The sequence below is a fragment of the Balaenoptera musculus genome, chromosome 13, assembly GCF_009873245.2.
Source record: "Balaenoptera musculus isolate JJ_BM4_2016_0621 chromosome 13, mBalMus1.pri.v3, whole genome shotgun sequence".
In the NCBI taxonomy this organism is placed as follows: domain Eukaryota; kingdom Metazoa; phylum Chordata; class Mammalia; order Artiodactyla; family Balaenopteridae; genus Balaenoptera; species Balaenoptera musculus.
Window position 1 is genome coordinate 74,923,647 of NC_045797.1, and position 22,482 is coordinate 74,946,128.

The window sequence follows — 22,482 nt, forward strand, 5'->3', positions numbered from 1 at the left end:
GTCACCGTTAACCAAATAATGATGGTTCTTCTCCTAGTGCCAGGGGTCCTGCCAACTGCTTAACATAACTCATGTCACTTCATTCTCGCCACTGCGGTGTCCTGTGAGGTAGGTATTATTATTCCCATTTTATTGACAAAGAAAGTTGAGTCGCAAAGAAATTTAACCCCTTTCCCAGGTCACCTAGTGAGCGGCAGAGCCTGGAGTCATCAACGCTTGGCTGGGCAAAGGGTTACCTCTGGCTGCCCAGAGGGGAGGTGAGATTGAGGGGGGCTGGACCTGCAACGCTCTCCCCAACTCCAGTGGAGAGGCAGAGGGTCCTGGCTTTCCTTGCAAGCTCTTTGGAAAATTCTTGGCAGAAAAAGAACTCTCAGGTCCAGGTGAGGATTATGAAAGCATCGTCTTAGGGACTGCTTCTTGCCTCTGGCGTCAGCTGGGAGCTCACAACACCCGCCACTGAACGCACTCTGTCATCACCAGCACCAAGGCCTGCCTGTGACTGGAAAAGCCACGGAGCTCAGAGTAGGACGGGCTAGTAGGAGCACGTGGTCCAGTGGCTAAGTTTACATGATGTGACCTGATGGCCTAGCGAGTCAGGCCCACGGTGAGGGCTTGACTTGACCAGGACTCTGGCTGCCCTGTCCAGAGCTTCCCTGGGACCCATGACTGAGCATCAGTCTGGAGTGCAGGCAGCGCCCTCCCTGAGCACAGAGGAACACGAGACCAGGAGTTCCCAGCCCTCTCTCCCTGACTCTGTGAAGCTGAGGCCTTCTGGTGAGCAGGTGGCCTTTTGGGGCCACAGTGTCAGGCTGGCCCAGGCTCGCTTGGGGCTTCCTCCTGGGGGACACGGGGAGCCTTTGGTAGGTGGGCCAGGCAGGAGGGAGCTAGTGGTCCCAGCCTGGAGACCCGGAAGTTGTATCCTACCTGCTGCAAAGTGCACTTTGAAGGTGGGTTCCTATTCCTCTGTGTTGCCCCAGCGGTCACTGTGCAGCTGGGGATGAGGCTCAGGGGCCGGTGCAGGAAGTTTAGCGAAGGCTGGGAGAAAACTGGGGCTGGAGTTCCAACTTCCGTTTTTTATCAGTCTGCAGACCACCCCCCACCCCCCCAGTCTCCCAAGAGCGCCAGACTTCAGCTGGTAGCTCCTCAGAGAGGGGAGGTGAGACTGGCTCCAACAGGGGGAGGAGGGGAAAAGCAGCCTGGTTGGGGGCGGGGTGTTTCTTGACTGGAGTGGGCAGGAGCTGTCCCCACATTCTCATCCCCAGATCCTTCCCTCGGAGAGCACTTTGCCGCTCATCCGTCCTTTGCAGAAGCTGTTTGCTTTCTCTGACCACCAGGTTCCTGACTCAGGTCCTAGAATCCAAGGATCTGAAGGAATATTTTGGATTATTTGGGCCAACTTTTCATGTTATGCCTGATTCATCACAAACTGCTACCCAGGCTGTGCTTGCATACCTGCAGAGATGGGAACTCCCTCCCAATCCCAGGCAGCCTTCTGATAGCTCTGAAGGTGGGGAAGTCTGCACATGAGACCCGTGAGAGCCACCACACCTCTCAAAGGCACCTCTGCTGATGGGAGTTCACACGCCACCTGGGAACACGAGCTGGCACACTGGCTTGATGCCACTTAGGAAGCTGGTCTTGGATTCTCCCAGCTTGAACCACTGGAAATTGGACCCACCCCCCCACCCCCCGCTGCAGCCTGCTCAGTCTAGAGCCAGTGTCCCCTGCCACACCAGGCACGAGGCCCCGTGTCTGATGACAAGAGCATCAGAAGTTTCCTTAGAGATGCCCTGCTCTACACCTTGCATTGCCCACATAGGGCATCCAAGCCCCCAAGGAGGGAAAGGGATCAGTACCCTGTCATTTGGCATCACAGCCACCAGGGATGATGGGGCCCCCCTGTGATCCTGTGCCTTTGCTCTCTGTGCAGCTCAGAAGGTCTCTTCCCAGCTCTGCCCTGGGTACCCTGGAGGTGAGGGAGAGGATGGATGAGGGCTCAGCCTCCATCCTGCCCATTGTTAGGGGTTCTGGGTCCCTGCAGCCCAGCACTATTGTGGAAGGTAAAACAGATGCCCCCTGGCTATGATGTTGATGGTTTCCGAGAGTCAAGAGGCCAGAATTCAAATCTGGCCTCTAACCTTGGACCGCAAGTCCCTTGGCCCTTCCTGGCTTTCGATCCCCAAATACACAGTGAGGTTGACAATCAAATGTCCACCGAGGGTCCACCTGTGAGAGGTGGAGAACATATGAGAATGGGCCCAGTGCCAGGGACCCAGCCAGGAACCTGCCCCCAGTCTGGACCTACTACGGCTGTTGTGATTCAGAGCTGGAGAGGGTTAGAGGTGAGGAGGCAGAATTAGTCTGCGGCTCCGCCCCAAGAAGGTGTCCCTGGGAGGGCGGGGGAGGGAAGATGGTGACAACAGACTTCAGAGGGAACCACCTACCAGCACATCTGGTGCTGTTGTTCTCCGTTCAGCCAGACATGTGCTGCAGCCATCTCCCCCAGAAAGACCAGGGGTGCGGCTGTGGGTATGCGAAGATCCCATCAGGGTTCTGGCTCAGTCCCATCTGATGTCCAGGTCTGGGCTTCCTCGGGCTCAGAAGCATTTCCCATGCTCAATGGAGGGCTGCCTCCCCCCAGGTTACTCAGGGCAACAGCTCTGGCATCCACACCAGGGTTGGCTGCAGCCCGGCCCCCGGCCACTGGCTTGGCCTACCTTTGAGTGGGGAGGGGAAGGGACCGAGAAGAAGGGAGTGAGATAGCTTCTTTTCCAGAAGTTTCACGGGGGACCTCTCAGAGCCCTTCCTTCGGTTTGGGACAAATGGCAGCAGGCTGGTGGATACTGCCATCTGCTGGTCACTGGGTATAACAGCATCACAGTGTGGCTGAACTCCCTCCTGCTCGGATTTACCGACCAGGCCAGTCTGGGAGAAGACTCAGGAACCCCTGCACCCTCACCCTGCAGTTGAACCAGCTTACCTGGAGCTCTAAGGTATCCAGGAGTTGAGGGGACAAGGATTACACACCTCCACTGAGGTCAGGAAAGAAACTAGAATATGGGGTCATGATAAAGACCTGGCGTCCAATCTACCTTTGCAGTGCACCAGCTTTGTGACCTTGATTAAGTTAATTAACCAGTCAACCTCCATCTTTAAATGGAGACAGGGATTCCTACCTGTCAGGTGTGCCTAAGAATAAAGGAAACAAAGTAGGTAAAGTCCTTACCATAGTGCCTGGCTCAATAAATGGTGGCTTTTACAGTATTCTAATAAGTAAGTCCTGGTTTAACCAGTTGGAAGGCTAATCTAACCTGTCCATCCAGTCTCCTCTGTATGGCCACTGTCTTTGAGGCATTTCCCCTCTATGAATATCACTAGTCTGAAGTTGTGTCTCCATGAGATTTTTCTTGGAGACCTTTGTGGACACATTAGATTAAAACAAAACAAACTCCTTTTGGAATAAAAACTGGTAATTCTTAGACTGTGCAGTGATTCGGAATGCCCAGTCCTCCAATCTTGGTCAGATAGGAGCCCAGGGTTTCTGTTCTAGACACACAATGAGTAGGGAACCAAACTGTCCTCTTTGCCTGGGAAGATAGGTGCTAACAGACGTCAGGAGCAGAGTTGGAGGACCCAGAAGTTGTGTCCCCCAATCCAGGATGTGAGTGAGACTTTGCGGACGCCCCGGAGGATGAGGACATTGGGACCAAAATGTCTCATGGTTCCCACAGCAGAGCGTCGGGCAGGAGCATCAGGGGACTGACCCAGGGACCTGGTGTCACCAAGTTGGGTGGCCTGTCTCAGGTCTTCTGGCCCACATGGCAAAGGCATCTGTGAGATCTTCAGGGGGCTAGTCTCTGAGGCTGCCCTGCAAAGGGTGAGGCTACCTACAAAACTGGGGACTTGGCCTTAAGCCACGGCAACCCCCGTGTGCTTCCCACTTTCCTAGGTAGCTGATCCACCTCTAAATAATACCTTAATTCACGGCAGAACCCCAGCTGGGTTCGGTCCTCCCAGACATTTTTTCCTGGCTTGGATAAAGAGTTGGAGAACTCTGATCAAAGTGCTTATCCTGACTGCTGGGAGCACAAATCTGAAAGAGTTAGAAAAACATAGGGTGACAAAATCAAAATCCCAAAAGTCACCAGCAAATCATTGCAGATTAAAAGAATAGTGGGATGCCATTTTTCTTTACTTCTCAGGTCAGTAAAACTGAAGAATGTAAAATCCATTATTGGTGAGAGGAGAAACAAGTGGGCATTCTACATACCCTTGGTGGGAATATAAGTTCAGAGAGATTTTTCCAAGAGCACTGTGACAGCAGCAATATTTTAAAGAAGGAAATCCTTTGATTCAGCACTTTCAGTTGTAGAAATTTAATTTGTTACAGGTATACTCACACAAGTGAAGATAAACATACAAGGATTTTTAAAATTGAGGTAATAGTGAAAACTGGAAATGACCAAAATGGCATTTAATAGGGTAATGACAAAATAAAGTATGATACACCGTCACGTGGATTGGTTTTCCCCTATTATAAGAATGAGCTAGATTGCGGGCATCTTTCTGTGCAACAGAAAGATGCCCGCAATATTGAATGCTGTAATACAAGGAGGGCAGAGTAGAGAGAGCAAGGAGCAGACTCTCAGCTACCCACACAAATGGTCAAGCCACACTGGTGGACGTGTGTCTGTCCAGGTGTCACTGTGTCTGTCACTGTCCTTCCACCCATGCTCTGTATCCCAGCCCTCTTACCTCCTCAGGGATCTCTCTCACTTCTTTCTGCTCTGTCTAAAAACAGATTCATATTTTTACATCATGAAACAATTAATCCTCCTTGCAGAGCTTCATTGTCAGATTTCAATATAAACGAATTCCTATGTAGCGCTTGAAGTGGAATTGACAGATCAGGACAACAGGATAGGGAGTCCGGAAGCAAATCACGGTGTTTGTAAATATTTATAATACAATAATGGTGACAATTCCAATGGAGGAAAGGATGATGTACTCAATGAAACGTACTAATGAATGATACTGGGTACTTGACTAAGTATTTTGAGGAAAAAAAAATGACCCTTGTCTCTTGACATAAACCAAAATTAATTCCTAGTGAATCAAGGAATTGATTGGAGAAAACATATTTGGAGGAAATATGTGAATATTTATACAGTCTGGGGTAAGGAACACTTTTCTAAGTATAATTTCATTGTAAAAACAACCACCAAGAGAAATGTCCATGGTTGGAACTACATAAAAATCTTAAAACCTGCATGAAAAAAATTCTAAAAACAGAATGGACCTTGACCAACTGACCCAACTCAACATCGCCAATCATGGGGACGTTGACATCACGTGTCACCTGATGTGGTCACCAGCGTAGTGCTCCTGCCAGATAGTAACCTGCATCGAACCATGAAATTAATTAGACACATCCCAACCCAGGAGCATCCTAACCATTGGTGTGGGCCCCTCAAAGATGTCAGTGTCATGGATGATGGAAAAGCCCAGGAACTGTTAGAATAAAAGAGACTAAAGGAACATGACGATTAAATACAAGGCACAGCCCTCCATCCAATTCTTGATGGGCAGCGGAGGGAGGGGAAAGCAGCTGTAAATAAAAGACACTATTGGGACAACTGAGCAAATTGGAATATGATTGTATGTTAGGTAATAGTATAGTGTCAATGTCAAATTTCCTGCCTATGGCATTGTGGTTATGAAGGAGAATGTTCAGGTTCTAAGAAATTACTCTCTGAAGTATTTATCAATAGAATGAAGCGTCATGATGTCTACAGCCAACTCTTAAATGTTTCAGGAAAAACACAGAGACAGAGAGAGAGAGAAAGGATGAAGCAAACATGGCAATGTTAACAATTCTGCAGTGCATCTGAGACATGCAGCCCACTCCCCTCTCCACAACCGAAGTGCTCATCCCCCTCTCCCTGCTGCTGAGCAGTTCTCTGCTCAGTCCTTCCTGGGGCTCATCTTGGCTGAAGAGAGCTGCCTCATCCAAGGTCGGGCCCCTCCTGGGACGGCCCACATCCGAGACTGGTCGATGTCCGATGTCCGGGGTATAAAGGTCCATCCCCTTGTCTCAGCCCAGCTCCCCCTGCGATAGGCTGGGGCCTCTGCTGTGTTTGCATCACACTCAGCTCCCTCCACCCAGCCCCCTACCTCCATTACGTCCAGGTGACCTTCCTGCTGGTTCCATTTCAGATAGAACCCAACTTAGGTGAAGGGTGTACAGATGTAGTATGAACCCTTCCACTTTGCTGTGAATCTGAAACTTTTTCAAAATAAACACTTAGGGGGAAAATATTAAAAAATAAATAAGGGATAATATCACAAAGTGTTAGTACCTTTAATATATAAAGCATCCTTACAAATCAACAAGAATAAGAGCTTTTTTAAATGTGCAAAGGAAATAAACAGGAGAGTTAGAAAGAAACATTCTAAGACCAACAAACTGGTGAAAATGTATTTAACCTCACTAGTAATCAAATAAATGTACTTCTAAAACAAGAAATATCATTTTTCACTTAACAAAGTCGAGAGGATTTAAGAAAATGAATCCAGGGCTGGAAAGGGTTTGGGAGGCACACTTCATCCAGCCTTTCTGGGACAGTTTGGTGGCAGATGTCAAAGCCATGGAATAAATTTTGCAACCCTGTGTGCCCAAGTTCTCAGCCTTCTGAGGTCCTCTTTTCCTTAATATCCAAACAAAAAAGCTGGATTTGCTGTGACCAGGCAGTGGGAATTCCTGAGGAGTCCCTGGAGCCTGTGCTTCCACAGTCACCTTTCAATCCATGCTCTTTCCTAATTGCTGCTGACTTGTCACTCTTTGGAACTGTGGTGCTGTGAACTCTGCATCCCACACCTGGTGCCATTTCCTTCCCTTATTTCAAAGATCATTTCCCCAAGACTGGTGTGCATGGTGGCTTGTGAGGGTTTGGATTACAGAGCAGAACGGGCCTTCTCCACGTGGCTGGGGCCCCCCCCATTCATCTCTCCCAGAGCTCAGGTAGATAACTCCCCCCAAATTTCTTTTATTTCATAACACAAAGATATTAAACTCTGGGCCTCATTTCTATTCTCCCAATCTCCCGAGACCCTCCCTCCCTCAACAAAGTACACAGAGACTCACCAAAGTGTTTTCTGACACTCTAGCACTTTCCCTCCAAACTTCCCCCTCATGTATTTGGCTCAAACATCAGCCAGCATTTCAAAGCTCACCCAGCCATCTCCCACCACCCACACGCCACCTTTCCATCGTATACACGTAGCTTAAGGACTGGCCAAGTAAGTTATGGTACATTTGCACACAATATTCTAAGTAATCATTTAAAATGATGGTTTGGGAGGAAATTTAACATAGAAAGATGTTTACAGGGTAGAAAATAAAAAAGCAAGTTACAAAACAGTATAACCAGTAAGATTATGTATCGTTTAAAAGAAAAGCTAGGGACTTCCCTGGTGGTGCAGTGGTTACGAATCCGCCTGCCAATGCAGGGGACACGGGTTCAATCCCTGGTCCGGGAAGATCCCACATGCTGCGGAGCAACAAAGCCCGTGCGCCACAACTACTGAGCCTACGCGCTAGAGGCTGTGAGCCACAACTACGGAGCCCTCACGCCACAACTACTGAAGCCCACGTGCCTGGAGCCTGTGCTCTGCAACAAGAGAAGCCACCGCAATGAGAAGCCTGCGCACCGCAATGAAGAGTAGCCCACGCTCCCCGCAACTAGAGAAAAGCCTGCGCACAGAAACGAAGACCCAACGCAGCCAAAAAAAAAAAGCTAATTTCTTATACATAGGAATAGAAAAAAATGTCAGGAGGGCAAGAACAACAAAAACATTAATGATTGTTATGTCTGGTATCAAATGAGAGGTGCTTTTTATTTTATTTTGTGTTTTATTATCCATATTTTCTAGTTTTTCAGCAACAAGCATGAATTATCTCTGTATAATAGTTCTAGAAAATCCCCGACTTGCCTCCTCTGCTTCAGACTCGAGCTTCTGAATGGTGAAGATTGTGCCTTATCTGAGAGGCGTTATCCGGTGCTATTGAAACATTGTATCAAAACTATCTGGAGGGACTTCCCTGGTGGTCCAGTGGTTAAGACTCTGCACTCAATGCAGGGGGCCCCGGTTCGATCCCTAGTCAGGGAACTAGATCCCACATGCATGCTGCAACTGAACATCCTGCATGCCACAACTAAAGACGTGGGGCAGCCACTAAATAAATAAATATTAAAAAAGAGGGAATAAAGACACAGACCTACTAGAGAATGGACTTGAGGATATGGGGAGGGGGAGGGGTAAGATGTGACAGGGTGAGAGAGTGGCATGGACATATATACACTATCAAATGTAAAATAGATCGCTAGTGGGAAGCAGCCGCATAGCACAGGGAGATCAGCTCGGTGCTTTGTGACCAGCTAGAAGGGTGGGATAGGGAGGGTGGGGGGGAGGGAGACGCAAGAGGGAAGAGATATAGGAACATATGTATATGTATAACTGATCCACTTTGTTATAAAGCGGAAACTAACACACCATTGTAAAGCAATTATACTCCAATAAAGATGTTAAAAAAAAAGAAAAGTGGGAATAAAAAAGAAAAAAAAAAACTATTTGTACTAATGAAATAGATTCCGAAGTCTACTGGGATAATTTGTATTTCTTTTCTCGAGATTTAATGCCAAAACTTTGTCATGTGCCTTAACTATACTACTATATGTTGTCCCCTTTAATAAATATTTTTAGCTAAGTTGCTTTGTTTCTTTAATAAAATATTTTAAGTGATTGTGAAAATGAAACAATATATTTTTTTAAGAAAAGCTTCTGGAAGAGGGTGCCACACTCACTGTCCTCACCTACTCACCTCCAGTCCCCTCCTGGGCCCTCCCTGACTCCGCTGTCATCTTCCTAGGCAGACATGGCTCATCACACCCCAGTCTCCCTGAAATACTCTTGCCCTTTTGTTCATTCTGTGCGTCCACCCTCTGCTTCAGGATAAATGTAGGCTCTTTTGAGTGGTACACAAAAGAGTTTTGTGTGGCCTCGTCTCCCACACGCTTCCCTCCCCGCACGGGAGGGAACCCCTCCCCACACGCTTCTCCCCAGCTCCCCAACCACACGGTGGTTCTCTGGAGACACCCTGGCTTTGCACTGCCACCTAGAACATACTTTACCTCTTCTTTTCCTCCTCCTCAATCATCCCTACCCCATATTGAACAGTTTTTAGGTCAGGCCTCATGTAAGTACTTGATGACTGTACCAATAAGGAATCCATTGCAGAAAACCCTACTTAGAGTGGTTTAAGCACTCACACAAGAAGTTCCAAGAAAGTCTAGGGCTTGTATGGTACTTCATGTGCCATCAGGTCCCCAGCCTTTTCCATTCTCCACGTGTAGGCCCCAGTTTCACGTTTGTGTCTCATTGTCACAAGATGGCTGCTGTCTCTCCAGCATTGTATCTCCTTTCTAGGCAGAAGATAGGAAAGGTACAAAGAGCTTTCTCCTAGCAAGGTAAAACCTCTGCAGGAACTTCTGTGCGTATGGCCAGAATTATGTCACATGGCACCTTCTAACCGCAAGGGAGGCTGGGAGCATGACTGCTTTAACTGTCTCACCTCTATGGTAGTAAGGCAAAGAGGAAGGGGCTGTGAATGGCTTTGGGGTAGCTCATCTACAGTGTCTGAATTTCCTCTCATTTCAGTCACATTTTATCTCATTTAACTCACAGCAGTGCTGTGAATTAAAGAGTTCCATCATGCCCATTTCACCAATGAGAAAACCAAGGCTCAAAGAGACAGCACCCGCTTTTTCATGCCCTGAGTCTGGCACCACGTCCTCCTGGAAGAACCCCTGTATGCCTCAACCCCTGGCTGAGTTGGTTATATTACGCCCTTCTCCATGCACCCTGGGCCTGTACCCGTTTGGACATCTCCAACTGTCCTGAGTGGAATGTGAGCCCCGCCAGGGAGGCTTTCTGCATCCCCAGGGCCTGGAGAGGTCACAGGCCCAGAGCTGTGCCCAGGAGCATTTGCTGAGTGACAAATGAGGTGGTGGTCTTGCTAGATTTGGGGTGCTCAGCCCCCTGGAGCACTAGAGCATCACTATAGAGGACAGAGACAAATCAGCAGGTCCCCAGAAGACCCACCCCACCAGAAACCAGGGCAATGTTGGTGTGTGGCAGGGCCAGAGCTCAGATCAGTCTCCCTGTGGGCTGTGGTGTCTCTAACTGACCACACTGCCCTGAGGTGCAGCGACTTCCCTGGGGGGTGACTGAGGCCCGGAGCGTTCCTCCCAGGGCAGCGGGAAGGGGGACTGTAAGATCCTAGGCAATGTGGTTTGCGTTACTGTGGCTTCAGCCATGGAAGGGGTCCTTGAGTCAGGCAGGAAGCAGAAAATATCAGATTTAGATTCCACATTCCATGCATTGTATACAATTATCCGCTGGAGCCACATAGGGGCACGTGGGACAGAAAATGGGATTGAGGCAGAAAATGGGATTGCCTCAGTAGAGGAACATGTGATGCTGGAGGTGGGAAGGGGAGCAGAACTGCAGAACAATCCAGACTGGGGACTATGGTGGCACGAATTAGGGTGAGGGCCCCCCAGCTGGAGAAGAGGGCACAGGTGAGAGAGAGACTTAGGAGCTTGAACTGGACAAGACGGAATCGAGTGCGTATGGGCGGGTGGAATGACGCAGAAAATGGGATTGCCCTAGGGGACGGGGTCACTCTTTCATGGGGAACCAGTGGGATTCTCGGCAGGCACCAGGAGTGCCAAGTCCCCCTGTGGCACACACTCGGGAACGCTGGTGCCAGGGGTGAGGCTCGTTTGTCTGCAAGTCATGGGTGACCAGCGTGCCACCAGCCCCAGTGGTGACACAGAGTCCCCTTCTTCGCAGCCCCGACCTGTGCTTGCCCTGGAACATGCGGGCTTCTCTGCACCTTCCTGGGCTGTCTTCTCCACAGCCTCAGCCTTACTCTCAGCTCCCATAGCTTTGTGACCCCCGCATCAGGGTCTCCAGCCAGGCCTGCCTCCCGGGGGCCAGAGCCACAGTCACCTCAATGTCCCCACGCCCTCAAATACCACCTGTCCAACACAGAACTCATCATCCCACCCCAAATGTGTCCCTCCTCCAGGTGCCCTGCCCCAGAGAATGGACCACCGTCCGGCTACTCCCAGGAGCCGAACTGAAGCAGCGTCTCGACTCCTCCCGCCCACGTGCGCTCGATTCCGTCTTGTCCAGTTCCAGTCCCTAAGTCTCCGTCTCACCTGTGCCCTCTTCTCCACCTGGGGGGCCCTCACGCTAATTTGTGCCACCATTGTCCCCAGTCTGGATTGTTCTGCAGTTCTGCTCCCCTTCCCACCTCCAGCATCACATGTTCCAAACCGATGTCGGCAGCAGAGCTGGTCGGGCCACTCCGATGTCTGCAGTCCCGCGGTGGCCTCGAGTTGGCCTCAGGGTCAGCGTGAAGCCCTCAGCCTGGCGCACATGGCTCTCTATGCCTGTCCTCCCCTTTGAGCTCCCTCCCCAACTTGTTCCCTGAATTGTTTCTTCTTGTCCCCAGGACTTCATAGATGATATTCCTTCCACTCCATCCTATTCCTTCTTATCTCTTCAGGTTAACCTTGGACTTTGGCTCCTTTAGAGAGTCCTCTCTGACCCCTTCCCCACCCCGAGTATAGGGGCAAAGAAGCTCACTGAGGGCAGCGACTGCGCCTTGGTCACTGCACTCTCAGCGCCCAGCACATGGTCTATGGCCCACAAGTGTCTGTGCGGTGGTGACCGCTTGACTGGTTGGCCCTTCCCAAGGGCTGCACCGCGCCGGACCCCTGGGGTGCCGAGGCTCACACCCTTTCTGCCTTCTTTGAAGTGGGGCGTGTCAATTTAAACTAGACACGGGGGCCGTCTGCTACCTCAAACTCTGCCCTGCAGACAGACAGACGGGCAGGCGGGCAGGCAGAGCAGACAGCAGACGGGGTGCTCCTGCAGCCCTTTCACTCACTCATCCTTCTGTTCATTATTGCTCATCTTGTCTACAAACAAATTTGAAACAAGCCATTCAAGCATATGAACATATGTATTTATTAAGAGATAAAGTGGGGAAAGTGATTCATTTTTCAAAACTTTTCACTGTAGGATTTCTTCACGAAAATCTGACTCCAATACAGATAATAACGATGCTGGTGGGGTGGTGGGTGGGAAGCCGAGGTCCACAGGGACACTGTGCTGTCCCTCCTGTAGGAAACACGGTGCACGTTACCCCATCGCGCATCTGACGCCGCTAAGCCCAGCTTCTGCTGTTCTCTGTCAGTGGGGCTCTCATGGACAGAGCACAGAATACCGGTGGCGATTTGCACTTTTCTCCTGGCCCTGTTTCCAGACTGAGCTTTTCTCTTTCTGGGCCACTGTGGCAGGTGACACAACCTCCGTTTCTCACCCCATGGACAGTTGAATCTCTGATGAGAGGGTCTATTATGTCCGGCGCACCTCTACCCCTAAGCCTTCTCTGAGGGAAACTGGCCCCCTGACCTCACTGCTCTGGCCCCAGCTGTGGACCCAAAGGCAGCCATCAGAGGCAGGCCAGGGGCCCCGTCACCTCCCAGGCTGTGGCTCCCCGAAGACCCTGAAGAGAGGGTCGGAAAGGGGAAGCTGAGGGAGCAGGTCCGTGGGCGCACCGTGGGAGCACAGAGCTGCAGCGTCCTAGCCACTAAATGGCTGCAGAGCCTCCACAGGGCCCAGAACACGGGCCCAGCTCAGTAGATAATGTTGAATGAATGAACGAACAACTGAACGAATGAATGAATGGAAAGGCCACGAGGGATCGAGGAGAGTAGTTTTGTGATGGAGTCTGACTTGTAGCAGAAGCAGAGCAGAGAGACCTGTCTTTTTAGTCGCTAAACATTAGAGCAACACAAACATTTGCACAGATTAAATGTCACTATGGGCCAGGACCGGGGCTAAGTGTCTTACAGGTAGTTGCAAAGGGCTGGGACATTGGTTGACCAGAGTTCCAGGGCGGTGCAGCTGGGGCAGGGGGCTGGTTTTTTGGGAAAATTCAGTCAAGCAGAAGCCCACCTCCTCTTGCCAGGGAGCAGTATGGGGAGCGGGTGTCGTTAGGAGGCGAGGAAAGGAGGAGTGGGTGCGTGGAGAGATGGGTCTGCACACACAGAGGGGGAGAGAGCTTTTGCAGCTCTCTGGGAGGGAAACTTTGGGCCACAAAGACCCTCTCCTTGACCAAACTTTAGGCTCCTCTGAGCCCTCTTCTCAGCTGGGCCTTTGACCTTGGCCCCTGCCCAGTCTTTGGCCTGCCCAGCCCAGCCTTAGCAAGAATCCTGCTAAGTCAGTTTAGAGAGGATCCCCACCCTTGATATCTGATCACCCCTGGTCTCTGATCAAGGTCCTCATCCCCTGCCTTGGATGTCTAAGCCCTTGGCCTGCTTTCAGCAAGAATCCCCCTACCCTTGTGGGCCCCTCCCTGCTCCGTGGCTATCAACCCCACTGTCTGCTGTATTCAGGGTTGAGCCTGAACTCTCTCCCCGTTGGGTCAGCCTTGACCCCTGTTGCCATAGTCTTGAATAAAGTCCTCCTTACTGTTTTAACAAGCGTCACAACAACATTTCCTTAGTGAGCGAGAAGAAAGACACAGAGTTCTCAGAAGCTTTTGTTGGGAAGGCCCTGCAGGCCGTTTCACAGAAAGCCACTGGAAGGCCTCAGGGGTCAGGCTGATTTGGATCACCTGGATCATTTGGTTTCTTTGGATCAGCACCCCTCGCTCTACAGAGGGGTCTGATTTATCTTGTTTTCTGGATTCTCCTAACTTCTCTCCGAGCATCCCTGGGGCCGTGAGCACCGCTGCGTTGTTTCGCCGGCGTTCTCCCCAAGTTACGAGAACCAAATAATTTCAGGAGTGTCTGATCCGGGACACTCTGGGCACTCCTAAGAGTGAAACGGGCGCCGTCACTACTAACGCTGGGACATCAGACCCAAACCTCTGGATGGTTCAGGACACTCGGGCGCGGGGAACGCCCTCAGCTCGGCCGGGGCCTCCAGCAGCGACGAGCCCGCGCAGGACGCTCAGCCCTGAGTCTCCGCCCAGAGTTCCAGAAAGGCTCCGCCTGCGGCCGAGCGCGGTGGCCACTAGGCGGCGGGCCAGGGCCCGGGACGCGGCGACGCCGGCGCCCGCGGGTCTCGTGACCGCGCGCCCCGCCCGGAGCTTCGCCGTCATGCAGTCCCCGGCGGTGCTCGTCACCTCCAGGTGAGCCAGACCCCGCGCCCGGCGCCGCGTCTCGGGCAACGTGGAGTCGGGTGCCCGGGAGCCGCGGCCCGATGCGCCCGGGGCTGAGGAGCCGGTGGAGGCGGCCGGTCCCGACGATCCCGCCCGCCACCCGGCGTCCCCAGCGCGCCGGCCGTTGACCTGGGCTCGGCCCCTCCACCGCCCAGCGGGAGAGGCGGGCGGCGGCGAGTCCCCCTCCCCCCCCCCCCCGTTTTACAGATGGGGAAACTGAGGTCCCTAGAGGGTAACGAACTCACCCAAAACCCAGTGGAAGGCCTGGACTGGCTGGTCCCGGCCAGCAGGCAAAGGGAGGGCTCTCCTCCCCCCTTCACCTGTCACCTCCACCTGTCTTCCTTTCTTTTCGAAGATCTAGTTATGCATCCTGTCCGCGCTCACCGTGCACCAGGCCCCGGGCACGGCACTGGGGACGGGGTGAATCAGGCAAGGCTCGGCCCTGCGGGGGAAACGGGGATGAACGCAGACCCTCGGGGGACAGATGCTGCATGGGGGGTAGTGGGTTCAGGTTGCCATGGGAACACAGGGCCGGAGGTAACCCCGGCTTCTGGGAGGGGGTGCCTGAGGCCCCCCTGCTGCGGGAGGAGTGGAGGTTAATCAGGTGAAGGGGAGAGAAGAGGGGGCAGCTGCTCAAACAGGTAGCTCAGGAAAAGTGCAGTTACCGCAAAGGCCTGCGGAGGGTCTCTGGAGGCAGAGGCTGCAGGGTGGGCCCACCCTGGGCCCACCCTGGGCCCACCCTGACCCAGGCCTGGGGGACCCAGTGCAAGACGGATCCTGGAAAGGCTGGGATGGTCATGGTTTTACTCTTTCCCCCTTTCTAACATCTGTCAAGTGACTCACTGCAAGTATTTTCATACACTCCACCCTTGTTCCCCCTACCCAGCATCTTGGGCTAAGACATCAGTCTCTTACATAAATGAATGTTATTTTTCCAGCAGTAATCTGAACATCCCTGTGGCTTCAGGTCTAGAAAAGTATGTAGGATTCTTTAAGTGAACCCTGATATCAGAACCGGCTTGGTCTCCTCTGCATGGTTGCTGGTCGTGTCCTCGCTGGCAGAAGAGGTTTCCCCAGGGCCACCTGCATCACCTCCTCTCCCTGAGCCTCAGTGTCCTTTTCTGCAGAAAGGAACTTTGAGGTTGGCAGGTGTGAGCAGGGCCAGCAGCAGACCAGTGGGGGTGTGACCTTTGTGCCCGCAGCCTGGGAAGGGGCTGGGTGGCTTCCCTCACTGCCCCACCTGGGCAGGGCTCCTTAACAGATGCGGATGCTGGCGGTGAAGGCCAGGAGAGTGGTTCTAGGATACAGTAGTGAACAACACAAAGTCCCTCTCGTGAGCTTTCGTGGGGCAGACGGACAATAGGTAGATATATGGTGTGTCAGGGATGATAAATGGTGTGAAGGAAAATAAAGTGGTAGGGAAATAGGGTGCTAGGAGGAGTGAATGCTGTTTTATATGGTGTGGCCCAGGAGTGTCTTTCTGACGGAGAGTGGCAGTTGGGCAGACTCCTGGCAAACGCAAGAGAAATCTTGAGAAAGAGTGTACCAGGCAGAGGGGACAGCAGGAGCCAATGTCCTGGGGCAGAGAGGTGCTTGGGCACCAGCGAGGAGGCCAGGGTGGCTGGAGTGCCGTGAGCCGCGGAGAGCGTTGGGTGATGTGGTGCAGAGCTGGGGGCTTGGAGGCCGGGGACAGTCAGGACAGGCCTCCCAGGCTGAGGTGAGGCTCTGGGCGAGGTGGGACCTGGCGCAGATTTCACAAAGGTCATGTGGCCGCTGTGTTGACAGAAGGTAGGTGAGCAGGGTGCAGCAAGGAGACCGTTCGGGCAGTGATCCACGTGAGAGCTGATGGTGGCAGAGGGGTTGCGAAATGTCTGGGTTCTGGCTGTATTTTGACGGTACAGCTTTCAGGGTTTGCTGATGATTAGATGTGGGCCGCGAGAACAAGAAAGAGGAGTCAAGATTGACTGCAAGACTTGCCCTGAGTTCCTGAAAGAGGGAGGTTGCAATGGACCGAGTCGGGAGACTATGGATGGAGCAGGTTTAGGAAGGTGAGAATCACCGTGTGTCTGGACACGTTCATGAAGAAGCTTGTTGACAGCCAAGTGGAGATGTCGGGCAGGCAGCTGGGAGAAGGAGTGTGGCCTTGAGGGGAGAGTCCAGAGCAGAGAGAGGAATGGAGGACCATCTAGGGAAGCTGAGCAGGAGTGGCCAGGGAGGGTGGAGAACGGAGAGAGAGTGGGGGTCCCGGGAGCAACGAAGACAGAGTTTCAAGGAGCAGAGAGGGACGGTCAGGTGCCGCTGGAGTAAGAGGAGAGGGAGAATTAACCTTAGGGTTTAACCACGTGGAGTAGTATCAGCATCACATGACAGCTGTTAGAAATGCAGATTCTCAGGCCCTGCCCCCGACCTGCTGCATCAGAAGCTGCATATTGACAAGATCTCCAGGCAACTTGGAGGCACTTTACCGTTTGAGAAGTTTGGTCTGGGGCATAGGTGGGCAAACTACACCCATGCGCCAAATCCTGCCCACCACTTCCTTTTGTAATAAAGTTTATGTACTGTCTTTAGCTGCTTTCGCTCTCCAACGGCTGAGTTGAGTAGTTGTAATGGAGACCCTATGGCCTGCAAAGCCTAAAATATTTACTGTCTGGCCCTTTACAGGAAAAGTTTCCTTGGGGGCCTAGGGGAGTGGGAGAGAGAGTGGGTTAGGCTCAGGTGCGTGGGAGTCCCCCGGAAGACTTGCTAACATGAAGACTGATTCAGCACCCTGGGTCTGCCACTCTCCCAAGTTCCCAGGTGATGCTGATGCTGCAGGGGCCGCACTTTGAGAACCCCAGGCTCTCAAAGCCCCAGGTCGAGACCGAGGTGGGGTTGCCAGGCCCCACGCTGGAGCTTGCAGGTTGTGGCCGTGAATTTCAGGTGGGACCAGTCAGCACGTCTGTGCATTTATCCCAGTGACGTGCAGCTGCCGGACACAGGTGCAAGGGACGCGGAGAACGGGAGGGTTTAGGGGCGAGGGCAGGGGAGCTGAGGCCAAGGGCGTGATCCCAGCAGTGGGGCAGGCGCGACAGGACGGTGGGGGAGGGGACAGTAGAAAGGGGGAGGGGTCCCGGAGGCAGGTCCTGGAGGAGCAAGCTGGGCTGATAGGAGGTGCCAGTCAGCGGGGAGGGGGCGGCAGCCTGGAGTGAACCCTGCCTCCACCTCTGACCTGCTGAGCCCAAGGACAGGTGACTCCCCTCTGTGTCTGTTTCTCTGACTTTAAGTGGGTCTGAGTGGTAGTGACCCTCGGTAGGGCTGAGGGCGGCGGGAGTGTCTTAGAGAGGCAGGTGCTTAGAACAGAGCCCGGTAGCGCGGCTGCTTCACGCCCGCCTCTCGACTTCAGTCCCCTCTGCTCTCCTGTGCTCCTAACAGTAACACCGGCGCAGCGCCAGGAGCAGTCGGGTCTGTACCTGGTGCAAGGCCAGGAACGCTCATTTGGTTACTGGCAAAAGGAAAAGAGGGCTGATTGGTGTTTTTCCGTCTCGCACATGTTGGGTTCATTCACCACCTGCCTGAAGGCAGGTTCTCCCGGGCCTTTCTAAGTGATTGATGCTCATTTTCGCATGCCTTACACCCTGTGAAAATGTTTGTGTGTGTAGGGGTTTGAATGCTTAGTAGTATGTGGCTACGTGGTGGGCTGTCCTCCCAGTAGGTGACAAATGCCATCATGGTGACAGTGTCACATGCTTGGTGTGGAAAGGGGAGGAGTGTAGTGCTGGGGGCAGGGTGTCATCTGATGGATTGGGATGTAGTTGCAGAGAGGGAAAGGGCCTCGCCCCAGACACAGTCTTAGCGCCAGTAGCCCCACCCCTCGGGCCCTCCCCTTTCCTATCTTCTGAAAGTCCCGCCTGGCACATAGTAGGTCTCAACCCTGATAACAGTATGTGGGGCGTATCCTGTCATAGGTGCTTGTGTGATGTATGTTTGTGTGCATGGGTCTCCATTATACCCTTACATAGAATGAGGAATACATTTAACCTTTTTTCTCACCTCGGAGGAAACATTTCATAACTTCTTTGCTCATCGTGTGATTCATTACGTTTGTATAGCATTTAAAAATCCTCCAAGAGCTGTAATGTTTTGCTGAGTATCCTCTCAAAGCCTCATACAGCAGGCCTTATCAGTGCCTTGCAGAGGCCCCAGGGCAAATGATGGCCTGGTATCCAGTGCCCTTTCCGTCTTCCCCCAGCTGGGCAGGTTCTGTAGCAGCTCTGCTGCTCTCTGGTTAGCTGAAGAGATGCGTTTCTCTCTCCGGATTCCTGGTGGGGTTTCATTCCTGTATTGTGTGCCCAAAGCCAGGCACTTCCCTTGGTCTGAACAGAACCCCTGGAATGCCATCCCCACAAATCCCGTAGGAGCTCTTGTGTTGGGTTTCTGTCAGACACCTAGCTGTCTGTGATTTTCCGTGAGCCCCATCTTCTCTGCTGTCACCTGTTTTCCTGCTGGGGACAGCCCATTGTTCCTGGGTGACCCAAAGGCAGGGCCCAGGATTGGGGCCTGGGAAGCCAGGCTTTATGAGGGGCTGGCCTGCAGCGGGGTGGGGAGCCAGGGCCACAGAGAGTGGCCAGTGGAGCAGGCTTGCACCCAGCCTGCTGGGCCATCTGAGGTCTGGCCTGCATTTCATTCAGGAAGCCTGCTGACTTGAACCTGAGCTTCTTTTGCCTTCTTTCCCTTTGGCAGGCGAGTTCAGAATGTCCACACAGGCCTGGACCTGACCGTGCCCCAGCATCAGGAGGTACGGGGCAAGATGATGTCAGGGCATGTGGAGTACCAGATCCTGGTGGTAACCCGGCTGGCTGCATTCAAGTCGGCCAAGCACAGGCCTGAGGATGTCGTCCAGTTCTTGGTGAGCTGGGGGCTCTGCCAGGATGCTCCCGAGGGTGCCCAGGGTCCGGGGGTCCAGCTGGGCAGACACACCTGCTGCCAGGGTGCAAGTAGCATCGGGGTGCGAGTAGTGCTCTAGCCAACGCTCACTCGGCCTGACAGTGCCAGAGCGTTTTGGCGGTAAGGACACCGGGGAACCAGCTGCTTGCAGTCTGTGGGGAGACAGACCTGTAAAGAGACAGGAGCCCAAGGGGAGGGGAGGACTGTGGGCGTGTAGAGAAGGGGCACCTAACCCATCCTAGGGAAAGGGTTCTGGAAGATGTCTTGGAAGAGGTCAGGGCTGAGCTGTGTTTTGAAGAGCAGGTGGAGACATCAGCATTACTGGGGATGAGACACTCCCTTTGTCACTCCCCTTCAGTCTGCAGCCAGTGAAACATCCCAAACAGTCTTGCACATCTGTCCATCTAGAGGTGGGCGGACTGGAACATACAACGGAGGCGGAACTGAGGGAACAGTGGAGGTGGTGTGTGCAGTCCCAGATCCCCAGCCCTGGAGGCCGAGCCCGCGGCCCCAGGGAACCCAGCCGCATCAGGGAGGTGGCACTCACAACGCCAGCCTCCGGGCCTCAGCCGCGCCTGCAGCCACAGGGGACTGGGCAGCAGGGCCTGCAACACCGTCCCTCCAGTTGTAGAGCTGCCCACAAGTCTGGCCCCCTCTCCCCGACCCACAGTGGCGGCATCCCTAAACCTGACAACCCCAGACACGGCAGAGGTGCCCAAGACCCCAGCTCCACCCCGTCCAGTGGAAGCAGAGCCTGTGACTCAAGATCCTGGACACAGCAGAGGTGCCCACCACCCCGCTGACCCAGGCAGCGACAACAGTGACAGCAGCAACCATGGAGGCACAAGCGGTGACAATGCGGGCACCAGGCAGCACCTCTGACAAGGGCAGTGGAGGCTGGAAAGTGCCAATCCTCTAATATAACCAGAGGCAGCTCAGGTAAGAGAAACCAAAAACTTGTGCTGTAGCGCCACCTAATGCAAAAGAAAAGAAAAGAAAAGCCTCTAACTTGTTGAATAGTTGGAATCAAGTTTAAAAAAAAAAAAGCTTTACCTAAAGAAGAAAGGTGTTTGCTGCTTCAGATGTACCAGCAGAGGAGCAACTCATCCAGCACCATGAAGAACCACAGTAACACTGCATCACAAAGATAAAATGGTGATTCTCCAGAAACCAGATTTAAAGTCACAGAACAGTGCAATCTGATAGAGAATTCGAAATAACTGTCAAGAAGAAGCTCAGCGGGCTATAAGAAAACTCAGAAAGGCAGTTCAGTGAACGTCAGGGATGAAGTTAATGAACAGAAGAAATACTTTACCAAAGAGACTGGAACTCTAAAAAAGAACCAAACAGAAATTCTGGATCTGAAGAACTCAGTAAGCAAGATGAAGAGTGCATCAGAAAGGATTGGAAATAGAGCAGACCATATGGAAGAGAGAATTAGCCAGTTCAAAGATAGAAATCTAGAAATGATACAGTTAGAAGAGGAGGGAGAATTAAGATCCGAAAAAAAAAGAGAGAGAAAATTCTATGAGAATTATCGAAGTCCTTTAGGAAGGGCAACGTTAGGATAATGGGTGTCCCGGAAGCAGGAGAGAGAGATAGAGATAGAGATAGATTCAATACCCATTTATAAAAACTTTCAATAAAATGAGTATAGAAGGAATGTACCTCAGCATTAATAAAGGCCATATATGACAAACCTACAGCTATCCCTGTAGGGTCAAGAATAAGACAAGAATTCTCACTCTCGCCACTCTTTTTTTTTTTTTTCTTTTTCTGCCCCTTCTTTTCCCTTCCCCCCTCCAGCCCACCAGGCTCCACTCACTCTCCACTCTTATTCAACATAGTACTGGAAGTCCTAGCCACAGCAGTTAGGGAAGAAAAAGAAATAAAAGGCATGCAAATTGGAAAAGAAAAAAGTAAAGATTTCACTGTTTTTGAATGACATGATTTTATATATAGAAAACCCGAAAGATGCCACCAAAAACTATTAGAAATAATAAATGAATACAGTAAAGTTGCAGGGCACAAAATCAACACACAAAAATCTGTTGTGGACTTCCCTGGTGGCACAGTGGTTAAGAATCCGCCTGCCAATGCAGGGGACACGGGTTCCAGCCCTGGTCCAGGAAGATCCCACATGCCGCGGAGCAACTAAGCCCGTGAGCCACAACTACTGAGCCTGTGCTCTAGAACCCGCGAGCCACAACTACTGAGCCCACGAGCCACAACTACTGAGCCCACATACCACAACTACTAAAGCCCACTCACCTAGAGCCCATGCTCTGCAACAAGAGAAGCCACCACAGTGAGAAGCCCACGCACCGCAACAAAGAGTAGCCCCCACTCACCCCAACTAAAGAAAGCCCACGTGCAGCAATGAAGACCCAACACAGCCAAAAATAAATAGATAAATAAGTTTATTTTTAAAAACAGTCAGTTGTGTTTCTGTGTGCTGACAATGAGCGAGCAGAAAGAGAGTTAAGAAAACAATCCCATTTACAGCCACCACAGTAACAACAAATGCCCAGGAATAAATTTAACCAAGTACACTGAAAACTATAAGGCATTGTTGAAAGAAATTGAAGAAGACACAAACAAATGGAAAGATATTCTATGCTCATGGATTGGAAAAATTAACATTGTTAAAATGTCCATATTACCTAAAGCAATCAACAGATTCAATGCAATCTCTATCAAAATCCCAAGGACATTTTTCACAGAAAGAGAACCAAAAAATCTAAAATTTATATGGAACCACAAAAGACCCTGAATAGTCAAAGAAATCTTTTTTCTTGGGAAAAAAGAACAAAGCTGGAGGTATCACACTCCCTGATTTCAAACTGTATTACAAAGCTGTAGTAATCAAAACATCATGGTGTTGACAGAAAAACAAATACATAGATCAATGGAACAGAATTGAGAGCCCAGAAATAAATCCATACAAATGGACAATTAATTTATGACAAAAGGAGCAGAGAACATACAATGAAGAAAGGATAGTCTCTTCAATAAATGGTTTTGGGTAAACTGAACAGCCACATGCAAAAAATGAGACTAGACCACTATCTCACACCATACATAAAAATCAACTCAAAATGAATTAAAGACTTGAATGTAAGACCCAAACCATAAACTCTCAGAAGAAAACATAGGCAAGATTAGCTTTGACACCAGTCTTAGCAATATCTTTCTATATGTGTCTCCTCAGGCACGGAAAACAAAAAGCAAAAATAATCAAATGGGACTAAAAAGCT

The 22,482-nt window shown here is 51.6% G+C and overlaps 1 protein-coding gene across 2 annotated transcripts in view; it reads left to right on the forward strand.

Moving 5' to 3' along the window:
- Positions 1–14,170: 14,170 nt before the first annotated feature.
- HS1BP3 (HCLS1 binding protein 3) overlaps positions 14,171–22,482 on the forward strand; it is a 36,178-nt gene continuing 27,866 nt past the window's right edge. For both annotated transcript variants that reach the window (XM_036873914.1, XM_036873915.1), the window contains exons 1-2: positions 14,171–14,272; positions 19,022–19,187. In XM_036873914.1, coding sequence (XP_036729809.1) covers positions 14,241–14,272; positions 19,022–19,187 — 198 coding nt within the window. In that variant the 5' untranslated portion in view covers positions 14,171–14,240. The remainder of the gene's footprint in view (positions 14,273–19,021; positions 19,188–22,482) is intronic.